Here is a 14,585-nt window from a genome sequence, read left to right as displayed (position 1 = left end):
GGCAATTGTATTTTGTGAAGACTCTTTAAAATGTCCTCTCTCCCCTCCCTATTGATGTCCTTTACTTCTCACTTTTTGTACCACTTGCAGTAGCCTCCAAGTTTCTCTTGGCTTTCTGATTTGTCTTTTCAAATCTATTCTCCTACTCCAAATATGATTGTATGATTCTTCTATTTGAAATCTTCCAATAACTCCTCAGAGCTTAAGAGATAAAGGATCTAGCCTGCCATAGAAAATCCTCCCTGACCTGGTATCTACTTGTACTTTGTCATTGCTTCCTCCCCTCCCCTCCCCTCTTCTACTCTCCCCTTCCCTTCCCTCCTCCAATACACATGGAGCATCAACTCTGTGCTAGCCATTGTTACTGACACTAGAGCTACAAAAGTGAACAAGGCAAAATGCCTGTGCTCATGGGATTATCATCTTTGGTAGGCAGACTGACAATAATTGAATAATAAATTAAAAATAAAATATGCCAGGTGATAATAAATGCTAGCAGGGAAATTTTAAAATACATCAGTTTAGGGGTTTGCCTAGGGTATTAGATGAATCAAGTGGATTTTTTTTAACATTTATCCCCTAGTCTATGCAGTAAAATGGCTTTCAATGAGAGTAATGAAATAAATGGTGATGATAATTATAATTCATGCCTATAAAATAAGAAATTAACAAAATATTCCAATATTAAGAATATAGTTCACACTGTTAACTATTTTAACTTTTAAACAAAAACTTCATGAGGTCACATATATGACAGAATTGGAGTAATTCATACTGTTTTGTTTGCTATCATTTAAAAAATTATGAATAAACTGTCATATATTGAAATGCAGACTATAAGAGGAGTGGATTCCTATGCTCTCTATGTAGAGATGGGGAAAGAAATGCTTATAGCTGGATCAGATGTGCTGATAGACACTTTATTTTTTTCTTTTTGAGACAGAGTCTCACTTTGTCACCCTTGGTAGAGTGTCATGGCGTCATAGCTCACAGCAACCTCAAACTCTTGGGCTCTAGCAATTCTCTTGCCTCAGCCTCCTGAAGAGCTGGGACTATAGGCAGCCATCACAATGCCCAGCTTCATTATTATTATTATTATTTGTAGGGAGAGAATCTCACTTTATTGCCCTCGGTAGAGTGCCATGGCATCATACAGCTCACAGAAACCTCCAGTTCCTGGGCTTAGGTGATTCTTTTGACTCAGCCTCCTGAGTAGCTGGGACTACAGGTGCCCACCACAATACCCGGCTATTTTTTGTTGTTGTTGTTGTTGTAGTTCGTCTGGGGCTGTGTTTGCACCTGCCACCCTCGGCATATGGGGCCAGTGCCCTACCCAATGAGTCACAGGTGCTGCCCCACCCAGCTATTTTTTAAAGACTGGGTCTCTCTCTGCTCAGGCTGGTCTCGAACCTGCGAGCTCTGGCAATCCATCCACCTCGGCCTCCCAGATTGCTAGGATTATAGGTGCGAGCCACCATGCCTGGCTCCCAATAGTCACTTTTAACTGGAGTTCTCCAAATTAATTTCCCTGTAGAACACAATATCTATTAAAGAATGGGAAAGAAAAATGGGATCCTTTAAAAGCTTACATACGTATTACTAAAATTCTATAGATATTGTAGCAAATATTTCGAATTTAGACCCACAAGAGATCCCTCCGCCGCCCACCTTTTGGCAGAGAACATTATTTAACATATTACTGACATTGTTTAGAACTACTAGCTCACACCTACGGTGCATTTTACAAGGGTACGTGTTAAATTTACTAAGTGTAGAATATAAATGTCTTAACACAATAACTAAGAAAATGCCATGAAGGCTATGTTAACCTGTTTGATAAAAATATTTCAAATGGTATATAAAACCGGCACATTGTACCCCATAGATTACACTAATGTAAATAGCTATGATTTAATAAAAAAAGAACTACTAGCTCATGCTAGCTAGAAGTACTAGCTACATCCAACAGGTTCATTTTTATAAGTTTTAAAATTGTTTTAAAATTTTCTAAAAACAGTGTATCCTTTTATTGCCTGCATTTGGGCTTAGGATGGTGCTGGAAAGAGAATAGAGTGTGATGATGGATTTTGAGACTTGAGCAACTCAGGAAATGGAGTTTTTTAAGGACCAGAGTTGGGGTGGGGAAACCAATGTTTAGTTTAGTCATGATAACTATGAGATACCTTTTAGACACCCGAGTGTATATAAATGTATGGAATTTAGATTTGAAGAGAAAAGTGTGGGAGTCCTCACATATGGATGGTCTGGAAAGCCTTCAGACGTCTCTCTTGCCTGCTTATCTCCTCCGCTCTTGTTCACACTTGATATTTTACGTGTGTCACATTGTACTCTGTGCGCTGACCTCATCTGTTAGTGACGTACATGTCACATTTCTGACAATCAGTGATCACCTTCCTGCCTCGTACTTGCTTGATTTTGACCAAATCTAACCAACATTAAGTGTTGGCAGCAGTGGCCTCAGGGCTGCGTGGGGCTCTCAGAGGCCAGGCATTCCGCTCGCTGCAGTGCCCCCTTCAGTGCACACAATAACACAGCTGGGCGCCATGCAGGTTTTCTTCTCCTTCAGGGTTGGGCATGTCCTTTTTTCTTTTTCTCTGGCCAAGAGAAAAGTTGTTCCTGCTTTTTATCACGTGGTCTTTTATCATTTATTTCTTAAAGCAGTACACATTGCCCTTCAGTTAGCATCATTTGTTTTTCTTTTATTCCACATGCTTCCACTTAGATTCCATAAAAATTCCCGAGAACTGAGTCATAGGAAGGTGTACAGCCTCACTGTGTGTTCGGATATTTTTAAGGTTCTCACCTTCTTGTAGCTGTTTTATTTAGGTGGAAATCTTTTATTTACAGCCTAGTGGGTTTGCTTTCCTGTCCAGCCCTTTGAGGATATCATCAGGCCCCAATTTTACTTCATATTTCATCTCCCCCAGAGCCCATTGCCTGTCACGGCTGAGTGTCTATTTGTGTCCATATACAATTTATAATTGTTGACAATTGTTCTGCTTAACCTGTGAAGGCAAAGCCTTCTGTGGTGCATAGGGCATCCTGAGGGCCCTGGAGGTAATGTGGCTGGAGTTCTCAGGTCAGATTAAGAGACGCTTCTTTCTGACCTAGGCTCAAATTCATTATTACATTTCTAACGAGATAAAAAACTCTCTCAGTGAGGCCTTGATTGCATACGAGTTTAATACTTTACATTTTCGATAGCATTAAGCATGCACCTTGATGATTATGTGATATATGTGAATTAATTAAATAACCAAGTTCTTAAGTACCAAGGAATGAAAAACTTGCATAGGCATTTTGAAAATTTATAATGGATGATCCAGAAAGTTTATTTTCAACAACTATTTGTTTTACAAAATAATCTTTGTTATACCTGGATATCTCTTTCGTTGCATGTAGAACCACATTATATTGTAATTTATGTGTATTTTCCCAGTAGAAAAGAGAGCTTATTAAAAACGGTAATTTGGTAAAATTCACCACCAAATTCCTGTAGCTAATGCTATGCCTGGCACTTTGTAAACCTTCTGTCTGGCACTATTAACTTTAAAAGGGTAAACGGATGAGTACATGAATGAATGAAGTGCTATAAATTCAGGGATACATATAGCCTTTTTATTGCTGTAAAACATTAATAAGTGTTCATAAATTACCTTTAATACTCTAAACTCATATTACTAAAATAGTAATACTGATGATTTTTTTTTTTTAACACAGACACTGAGGATTAATATCAAATAGGATTACCTAATAAGAATTATATCCTTTTGGGAAACTTTATTCATAAAAGGAGACTGGTCTACTATTAAAATGTTCTCTAGAACACATGGAACTCATTTCATAAGATTCTGAACAGCATAATAATACAAAGTCACACATTTGAATTTCAGCAAGCTAGAGGTTTATTTATTATATATATGTATACATGGGTATATAGATGTACACATGTATATTAAACTCTATACCTTTAGCTTATTTTTAGCTTTAATTCATTTTATATTATAAATTCGTAGAATTATTATTAAATGAATCAGCTAAATACTTTATTGAACTTAAAGGTTTTGAAATTGCTTTGAGCCAAAATTATATACATTTTTAATTGTTTATAATTCATTTTTTATCAGTTTCTTTTGTAACTTTAGTCTATGTAATATTGTACCATGCCATTAAAAATTTGGATATCCTTATGCTCACAATATGTGATATACAAATACCTTCAGAAGAGGTATTTATTTCTTTTATACTAGTCAGTGAAGTCATTTTTTTTTTTTTTTTTTTTTTTAGGATTGATAATTTTTCCCACTAATGCTTGTTCTTCTTCCTCTTTTTTTTTTTTTTTTTTTTTTAGTACTTCTGAAATTCCTCAGTTCCGGCTGCCATATGAGGTGGTGAATTTTGAGATTGAGCTTATGAAGGACCTTGGGGTAAAGGTAAATAGATAGCGACACCCATATACTTGTATGTGTGTTGCTCTGAAAGAAAGGAGTAATCTCTGCACTAAAGATTAACAGCAAATGTCACACATCTTAGGAAAGAACAATTAAAAGCTACACTAGGCAGAAGCAGAAAGATGCTTCCCCTTGCTTACGGCATTTGTCTGTCTACTGTCTGAATACCACTAGCCTGGAAAAGGGCAATCAATAGTTCTCATCTGGCACGCCTGCATGTGATTAATTGTCTGTAAGAAACAAATTCCTAAATTGCTTTAGGGGTTCAGTGCAGCTAATAGGAGGATTTGGTTTCTTTAATCACGTTTATTTCATGCAAGTTGTGTGCACTCTGAAACATTAGTATTTTACAATTTGGAACATAATTTCTACGGAGGTTTATTTTATTTCTGATATACTTCATGTCAGTAGTGCTAATGTGATAATCCTTCCTCAAAACGTAAGCAGTAAATCAGTGGGATAGAAGCCAACAGCTGTGTAATCTTCATTGCTTTGTGAAATAAGTATTGTTGTTCTTTTAAAGATGGTAGAAAAGTTGACACATTGTACTTTCAAAATACAGGTTTAGAAATTCCTATTATTTTCTATTAATGAAGAGTATTGCCTTCTAGCTCTTCTCTTGAATATATCACTATTCCTGTTTCAGAAATGTTAATTTGCATAAGTTATAACACAATAGATTAGTAATATTCTATATTATATGTTTTGTAAGCATATGAAAAGTGATTAACAAACTACTCATGGCTCTTAGATTTACCAATAACCTAAAATTAATCAATAAAAAGGAAACACTCAAAATAATATATATATTTTTTACTTTTAATTACATTTTATTGGACAGTGGCTAGGTGATGAAACCTTTACACATAATTACTAAACAAAAAATCTGATGTTAGACAATGTTCTGATGCCAGGAAATATGCACTTTAGCTGCAGTCATCACACTTTCTAACTTGGCAGTCAGACAGACTTGGTAAAGTCATTAATGTTCTTAATCTTGGTCAATATCTATTAAAACGAAATGTCTGGTGCTGGCATTTGTGTAAAATGTGAACATAGCCATATATATATGCATAGAGCATCTTTGGAAAGATATAATAATCTGATAGTACAGGTTGCTTTTGGGAAGATGTGAAAAGAATTCATCACCATTTTCTGTATTTGAATTTTAAGCCCTATAAAGTTATTACGTTATTGAGAAAAAATTAAAACTTCAGTTAAAGAATATGTTGATAACACTATCTTGGTTGTGTCCCAGATATTTTAATGCAAAGGAGATAAAATATGCAGACTTGCTTTGTAAACAAGAAATTGCATACATATTTCTGAGGAAACATGGCAATGAGATTCGTTTTTAACTTTTGGGGTGTGCAGCTTTTGACCCATCACTTTAGCTGTAAGAGTGGTCTACACTTGTCATCTCCTTTTCCTCATCACTTAGATCTATCTTGATAACTTCTTTCTGTTTGTCCCTCTCAATTAACATTATGTATTTTATAGTCAGCAATAATCTCCTGGTAAAAAAATGAACTTATTTCAGAGTTTGTAGTGTTTGACTCCTGGTGCAGCATCTGAATCATACATAAATGCTTACCTATGGGTGTTTTTATATGTGACTTTCCTGGTCCATCCTTGTCTTATTAATACTTTGACTTTCTTTTTCTTTCTGGTTGCTTTGTTTCATTTATTCAACAAATTTATAATTTCCTTTTGCCAAGTGTTGTGCCGAAGACTAGAACCCTCTAGAACAATCCTTCTTTGAAATCTAGTCATGCATTTTTAGTAGTTTAATAAGCATATCGATCATCCAAGTCACATAAACTAATCACATCTATAAGTGAGTTCAATTCATCATCCCCACTTCTATTTTTTAGCTAAATTTCCTTTTGAATAATTCCAATTTATTTTGTATCTAATAGTCGATTAAGTCTTGTTTTAGTTCTAAGATGTATTTTTCAAGTCAAATATTATGCCACAAGAAAATAATGGGAATTTTACGTTATTTATTCATTATATAGTTTTGATCGGCTATTTCAATGGCTATTATGTTAAAAAGAGGGCTAATGTATACAATCGTTTTCTTGTCTCTAACATAACATTTTAAATCATACTAAGTAACTTTCCTGACTTAGATTACCAAAATTTTATTCATTTTGTTAAAAGTTAACAAAGAATAGGTATTAAATTTTAATTGCCTTTTTAAAAACATGTTCAGTTTGTATGTTGAATTATGTTAATCTTTGAATTTCTGTAGCATAAGATTTGTTTTGTTAATTTTATTTAAATTTTCCTTTGTATTCACATATGTATGCAATGAATATTAAAACTGAAATGGGGAATATTCAAATATTGTTGTTATGCTTGCAGAGTTTTAAATCTGCAATGCCTAATTTTGGTTCAATTTGCTTTATTTTTGTTTGTTGTCACTGTAAAATTTTTATGATAGAGTTATGTTAGCCTTATAAAATTATAAACTTTCAAGCATTTTATTACTTTGGTAAGAATATTTTCTTGTGTATTTTTTTAAACTACATTTGAGTATTTTATCCAATTGACCTTAAATTCCTTTTATAAAAGGTAGAACTTTGACCGTTTATTTTTCAATCTTCCATAGTTATTAATTTTTTACACCTACTTTATTTTCACATCGATTTTTTTGAATATATATTTTCCTAGACTAATTTTCTGGTCTATTGAGATTTTAGAATTTATCAGACATAATGTAAACCATTGTGTACCAAAAATGTCTCATCTGTGCTTTAATTATATTTGCTTTCTCATCTCTGAACACTCTTTGTATTTTCTCAACAATTTTTTCTTTATAAGACTAACTAGTGGTTTCTCTAGGCAACATGTTCTTTAAAAGAAAAGCTCTCTAGGGTGGCTCCTGTGGCTTAAAGTAGTAGGACACCAGCCCCATATGCTGGAGGTGGCGGATTCAAACCCAGCCCTGGCCAAAAACTGCAAAAAAAAAAAAAAAGAAAAGCTCTCAATGTCTTATATTTTCTTATTCTTTAATTGCCAATTATATTTTTATTAATTCTTCCCCTTCCTATCTTTATTTGCTAACTTTTTAACTCTCAAAAAAACAAACCTACTAATGTTCAATGTAATAGGTTAAATCATTAAAATATTTATTTATTTTTATTTTTTATTTATTTATTTTTTGAGACAGAGTCTCACTGTGTAACACTCAATAGAGTGCTGTGCCATCACAGCTCACAGCAACCTCAAACTCTTGGGCTTAAGCAATTCTTTTGCCTCAGCCTCCCAAGTAGCTGGAACTACAGGTGCCCACCACAACACCTGGCTATTTTGTTGTTGTTGCAGTTGTCACGTTACTTAGCAGGCTTGGGCCAGTTCGAACGGGCCTGCCTCAGTGTATGTGGCCAGCGCCCTGACCACTTAGCTATGGGCACCAAGCCAATTAAAATATTTAAAGTTAACAATTTCTCTTGGAATAAACTTTTGTCACCATCCGTGTATTTTCTTTTTTTTGTAGAGACAGTCTCACTGTACCGCCCTCGGGTAGAGTGCCGTGGCGTCACACGGCTCACAGCGACCTCTAGCTCTTGGGCTTCAGCGATTCTCTTGCCTCAGCCTCCCCAGCAGCTGGGACTACAGGCGCCCACCACAACGCCCGGCTATTTTTTGTTGCAGTTTGGCCGGGGCTGGGTTTGAACCCGCCACCCTCAGCATATGGGGCTGGCGCCCTACTCACTGAGCCACAGGCGCCGCCCCATCCGTGTATTTTCATTGTTTTATTACTGTTATTTTATTTGAGTAATTTTACATTTTTTTTTAGATAACAGTTTTGTAAGGTATTTTTATTTGCTTCTGCATTTCTTGTGATAGAATTCAATTTTCCTTTTTTTTACTAAGCAGGATATGTAATTTTTAATGGATGAAGTATAATTTCAATGGTTTTACATTATAGGATCAGTTTTAGTGTAACAAAACCACTTATTCTTTAGAACTAGCCTCCTGTCCTATTTTTATAAATGCTCTTAATTATATAGTAACAATTCTAGTGTAGACCCTTACAAATGATTTTTAACCCAAAGTATACCTTAATAAACTTTCTCCTGTGACATGTGTTTCGATGTTACTAATCATTTAGATTAAATTCTTTTTCTTTGTTAATGCAATTCAGAATTTAGATAGAAATGAACATTTTTGTTTCATAGTTTTTATGATACTTCTAATTTTCCAAAGTTAAAAGTATAAAATATACATAAAGATCTTGGATTATAACTCCTTATTATTTCCCAGAATATTTTGATAAATTTCTATTGTGATTAAAGTTAATTTGTAATTTCTATAAATTTCTAATACTTTCTAATTTGAGACAAAATTTCCAGTAGAGATCACTTTTGATAGCCTCTTCTAACATCCTGGTTTTCACTCTGGTTATTCGAAGCAATAATTTTTACTGCTGGAGTATAGTGTTGGAACATGAATATAAAATCATGTTATATCTTTACTAGAAGTAGAGCAACATTTTGTGGTAATAAAATATTTTTGTCTAGTGCGGCGCCTGTGGCTCAAAGGAGTAGGGCACCGGCCTCATATGCCGGAGGTGGCGGGTTCAAACCCACCCCAGCCAAAGACTGCAAAAAAAAAAAAAAAAAAAATTTTGTCTAAATAAGCTAAATATCATTTGAGAAATATTTAATATTGTTTTCTGTCTTAGACTTTCTAGAAGTATTTGGTACATTTAATCAAATTTTCTATTAGAAGATTGTAATATCACAACATTGTTATCTGTAATATAAAATAATTGGTATCATGTATTTTATTTGAAGAAAGAGTTGCACTCCAAACAAGCTGACAACCTGTACTCCACATAATAAGTATTATTACAAATATTAATATATATTATAGATTATAAAAAACAGTTTTCATCAAATTCAGAAGTATGTATTCCACATACATGGAACTTTGGCTTAGGGTATATGACATGATAGTCAGGACTTCCGTTGGACTAAAATATTAACTATTACACTGAACTTGAAGTGGAGTGAATTTTTATTCTGAATTTAGCTAGGAAGTATCTAATTACATGTCTCGAAAGCCATTAGTGGAAGGCAGAATCTATACTACAATTTGTATCTGAGAAAATCAAGATGGAAAATATTACATACATAAAAGTACAGAGAATAGAGAAAGAAAAATACAAAATTCCCCCCATGTGATTTTTCTAGCATCATATCTATTTATCAAATAATGTTCAGACAATATTAGCCACGTGTTTGTAATTGTCTTGTAATTCTAGTTTTACGTAAGTTTTACACGTCTCACCTGCATTTCCCAAAGTATACTGTCAGCCAAGTTAGACCTCTTTTTGGTCAAAGAGTCTTCCTCTTCATTCTTTCTGACTGAGAGTCGATTATTTACTGCATGGGAAATGTTCAACTTTTGCATAGATTTGCAAGATTTGCAAAGATAGGTTTTGCATAGATTCCCTATGATACCTGGGGGAGGAGTCCTGATTTGCATAGATTCCCTATGATACCTGGGGAGGAGTCCTGGGGCCTGTCACGCTTTGAGTATTGTTAATAACAGCTCTGCACACATTTCCACTACTGCCTGGTAAGGGTTAGCCTCTGTCTTTCTCACAATGTCTGTTCATTGTAATGTCGTTACTTTGTAAAGTAATGTCTTGTTGGTCTCAGTCCAGGATATTAGCACCAAAAGCCAAGATACTTGTCTTTCCAGATTTCCATATACAAAACGAAAGTACAGCTTGTTTCATTCCTCAATTGAATATTAGTGCCTACGAAGATAGAATTAGCCTGTAGAAATACAACTTGTCTGTGCATCTCTCATACGTGCTATAAGCTGAAAGGCATGATCACTTATTATGGTGGAAGAATTGGGATGTCTTCATTCCCTGTGGCTAAATCACAGAAAGTCACTATTAAACTAAATTTCTGTTAATGTCTGTTGTCTCCACTCCCCATACATCACCTAAGAAAGCAAGAAAATATGGGAAGTCTTTCCTGAATCTTCTTACTGAGGCAGTGAACGAATCCTAAGATTAAGAATTTTGCAGATCACATCCACTAATTAACCATTTGGCCAGACATTCCACTGCTGAACTTTGGCAATCCCATTCTCATTCAATTTGCTAATATTTTATTATAATGTTTAGACCTGTTATTTTCTTCCATGTTGAATCTTTGATGTGTATAATGGTAGGAAGGTTATTTAGTTCATACAATAAGTTGTGAAATTATTCATTTTTCTTTTTAAATAAAAGATCCACTCTTTCAAAGTTACAATAAATTAAAATTCTGAAGCCTCTATATCAGATAATTTAATAGATTCTAATTCTAATAGTAATAATCATTATTAGATACTTACTATGAAATATTTTACTAACATATGTTCAGTGAATGTTCCAGTTTATTCTAAGGTATTTGTTATGTTCCAGAGTTCTGAATATTAGTTATTTATCTACCATGTCCCTTTATTACAAACTTTCAAAAAGCCACCATATCTGCCAATATAAAAATAGAATTAGTATTTTAGGAAGACAAAGAAAATGGCCCTCTACAATCTTGTCTCAGTCATCTTCTCTCCTTCTTTTTCATTCCCTTTCTAGTTGCACTTTATACTCCAGAAACACACTTTTCTGGTGGGTCTCCCCATGCAACATGCTGTTCTTTGCCTTTGAAGATGGTGCCAGCTCTGCCCTTCATTCTCCTGTAACCTCAAGAGACATAAGAGCAGAGCTGTCATACATGCTAGCTTTGAAATTAAACCATTATGTGATTTTTAGTAAAAGGTATTTAAGCTCTCTTGTCCTTTGGTATCATCTGTAAAATAAGGATATTGTTAACACTTCTGGGGGCTGTTCTGAGCATTAAATGAGTCAGTATATGCCGTCCTTAGAAGAAAGTCCTGGATTTAGTTAAGTACTCTATATAGTTAAATACTCTGCGTTCCATGCACGTAAGTTGTTCTTCTTCAATGACTCAGCTCAGCAACTTCTGTTTTTAGGAACAAATTGCCTTCAGCACACAAACCTGCTAGGCATTGTGCTTTCTTTTTTATGGAAGGTAATATGAGATGCATTTATTTGTCTTTTGTTCTCAAGAGGATATAATGGCACATCCCTGACAACTGATTCTCTAAATTTCACTCATGTCTAGTCATAAGTTCATCTTTCACTCTCTGGAGTGCAGGTGTCTTAACAAAGTCTCAGGCACTCAGCACCTCTTGCTCATGCTGTCTGATCTGAGTGATGTCATCAGAGGAATGAATCACTGTGACGTTCCGTGAGATGTCCAGATCTCTAAAGATTGCATATATTATTACTGAAGAATGTTGACATATCCCTGAGGCAAAACTGTAAATGAGTCTTCTTATCTGCAGTTCGTGGATCTGAACTGTTTCTGATCTCTTTTTCTAACTGGAGTGGGAAAAGTATGCATTTGTTAAATCAAGGGCCACATGCAGTGTTCCCATGGCCTTATAAATTTGCTCTGGCAATAATATCACATCTGTCGCAGAAAATGCAATCAGGGTTACTCTTTATTTAAGTCTTCAGTAGTTTACATTCATCCTCGAGAAATCATCTGGTGAATTAAATGAAGGCATGACATCTCACCAGCAACCGGGATATGATATTGTGTTTGATTTACTCTCTTGGCTGGATTTTCAGATGTATTCATGTGACTTTACCAACTAGTATAGCTACTATTAGCACTTCCCAGACAGAGACCCGATTACTTCAGCTCACAAGGGTAAAAATGTTAGTTATGCACTTGGAGCCAGCTGGAATAATGGTCATGGTCTCGGTGGGCCCTCAGTAAACCAAACCTTGGTCAGGATTCATTTTTTACCTTGCTCAGTAAGTCCTCACTCCTGTTTCTCAATGTTGATGAAGAACCTGTGCTCAGACGTCCTTGGCAGGGGTGATAATTCCCCTTTTCCCAGTGCCTAGTTCGCTGGATGAATGACCATAGTTCCCTTTGGGGTAGGGAGTCGGGTGTTGCTACATAGCTGGTAGAATGTTGCAGCTTCTTTCTCCTGGACACACAGCCAACTGGGTACACAGCAGGTCAGAATGTTTCAGCTCTGAAAACTGACTTGTGTTTGGGAACTGAATAAAATATTGTGACTACACTCTGCCTTTTGACTTTGTTAATCTTCCCTCAACAATGGTCAAAATCTTATCTGTTTTTCTCAAAGGCCCTGTTGAAATCCTGCTTCCTCTCTGCATTCACACCATTCACGTCTTTATGACCATAGCTAGAATGAATCTCTTTCTAATCAGAACACCCATACACACATGGTGATCACGCTCTGTTTTATATTTATTTATGAATATATTCTGCCCCTAATGATGATACATTTATTCAGGAACTGTGTCTCATTTATCATTTTATTATTTAAAGTATCCTGTGTAGAGCTTTGAACATATTAACAAGCTCTGAAAGTTTACTGACTTGATTTTAATTACACTAGCTCTTCTTCTGCTTTTAGCCCTTGATAAAATAAGTTCGTATTCTATTTATATACTATTGTGTATATGTAACCCTATACACTAAAAGACAAAAATATTTCCACATATGATACGGGGAATCTTATAGATAGATACATTTTTTGACTGACTTACCATTGTTTTGGTGTTTAATATTAGGGTTTTAATTAACCAAAAGGCAAAAATGTCATTATTCCAAATGTTGTTTCTTATAGATAATTTGCGGTAAAAGCCTTTCAGTGAATGAAATGACACTCAGCACTTTGAAAGACAAAGGCTACAAAGCTGCTTTCATTGGAATAGGTGAGAAGCTAACTTTTAAATGTTTTTATTTGTTGTATATTTTTTCATTTCCTGGCAATATCCAGAAGAATGACTGACTTTAGATATTTTTGTGATGGAAGTTGCATTTGTTAATAGAGACAAAAAAAGATTGACCAAATGACTAAATTTTGATTTTATCACTAGTTTTGATGCTTTGCCTTCATTGTGAATAAACTTGGGCAGGCGAGTCCTTTCTTCTCCCATCCTCTCACCACACCATCGTTACCAGTGAACATCTCTAAGTATCACTGTGTTTTCAAGTTCTGCTGCGGAAGTTCGGAATCTGTCTAGATAACCCAACTTTCTTTGTACGGTAAAACAGTTAACTAAATTGATAATTGTTTTAGCACATTCTGAATTTGCTCCTTTTATTTCTCTTCATTTTTCAAAATTTACTAAAAACTTTTCTCATTTGGTTGAATTTTGAAGATGTTCCATCATAGCTCTGAAAGTCTTGTGTACAATATATAGCTGCTAAGGCAATTCATCATAGCGTTTTTTCCATATTATTTTGCATTTATCTTATGGAGGGCGAATTTTCTAACCATTTTTTTCCTTTCTACTTATTGTTTACTGAAAAGACCAAAAAGAAGAAAAAGTGGATTTAACTTGGTCTTTGCCTCATGCATGTTGGATCCATTCTCTCGTATGATGATGTACTGTGGACAGTTATGACATACAGATTATGTTAAATTGTTACTCATTTTTAATGAGTCCATCCTCGTGTTTTTTACCTTGTTTTTCTCCTCTGAAGTTCATACTCTTTGAATATGAACATCTAAATAGAATTGTTTTAAAAACAAAATCTTTTATCATCTGTTTAAGTGATCACACACTGAGTAATATTTATTTGGGGGCTTTCCTTTTCCATTGCATTTATAGAATGAAGTCCTCGATAATGTTTCTTTGCCTACTAAAACCTTATTAGAATGATGTGCATTTATTATCTTACCATGTAATTGCTACAAAATTGAAGAACATCTCTGTTACCCTGTTTATTTACATGAAAAATTATGGAAAGGAAAATAAATTTCCACTTGTCTTCTAGCTCCTAAATGTTCATATTGAACATCCTTCCTTTCAGAAACTCAAGAGTGCCATTGTTATCAATACTTTTTTACGTTATCTTCATTTAAATATGATAATCATTATGTACATCAAGTGTAGAAAAAAAAGGTATGATATTTTCCTCAATTTTTAGAAGTGCTTTGCCTGACTTGAATTTTCATTTCAACATTACATTTGCATTCAGAATTTAATGTAAAGTAATAGGGAAGGTGTCTGTAAAGTATATTCTA

General features: G+C 34.6%; 1 protein-coding gene across 8 annotated transcripts in view; it reads left to right on the top strand.

The window, feature by feature from the left end:
- DPYD (dihydropyrimidine dehydrogenase) overlaps nt 1-14,585 on the top strand; it is an 883,000-nt gene that overhangs the window by 253,731 nt on the left and 614,684 nt on the right. For 7 of the 8 annotated variants that reach the window (XM_053591597.1, XM_053591598.1, XM_053591599.1 and 4 more), the window contains 2 exons: nt 4,373-4,454; nt 13,179-13,266. In XM_053591597.1, coding sequence (XP_053447572.1) covers nt 4,373-4,454; nt 13,179-13,266 — 170 coding nt within the window. The remainder of the gene's footprint in view (nt 1-4,372; nt 4,455-13,178; nt 13,267-14,585) is intronic. The other variant, XR_008380177.1, reaches the window with a different exon arrangement.

This window comes from Nycticebus coucang, chromosome 5 (assembly GCF_027406575.1).
Source record: "Nycticebus coucang isolate mNycCou1 chromosome 5, mNycCou1.pri, whole genome shotgun sequence".
NCBI lineage: Eukaryota > Metazoa > Chordata > Mammalia > Primates > Lorisidae > Nycticebus > Nycticebus coucang.
The sequence above is the reverse complement of the archived record's forward strand: the minus strand, read 5'-3'. Positions and strand labels throughout refer to the sequence as shown.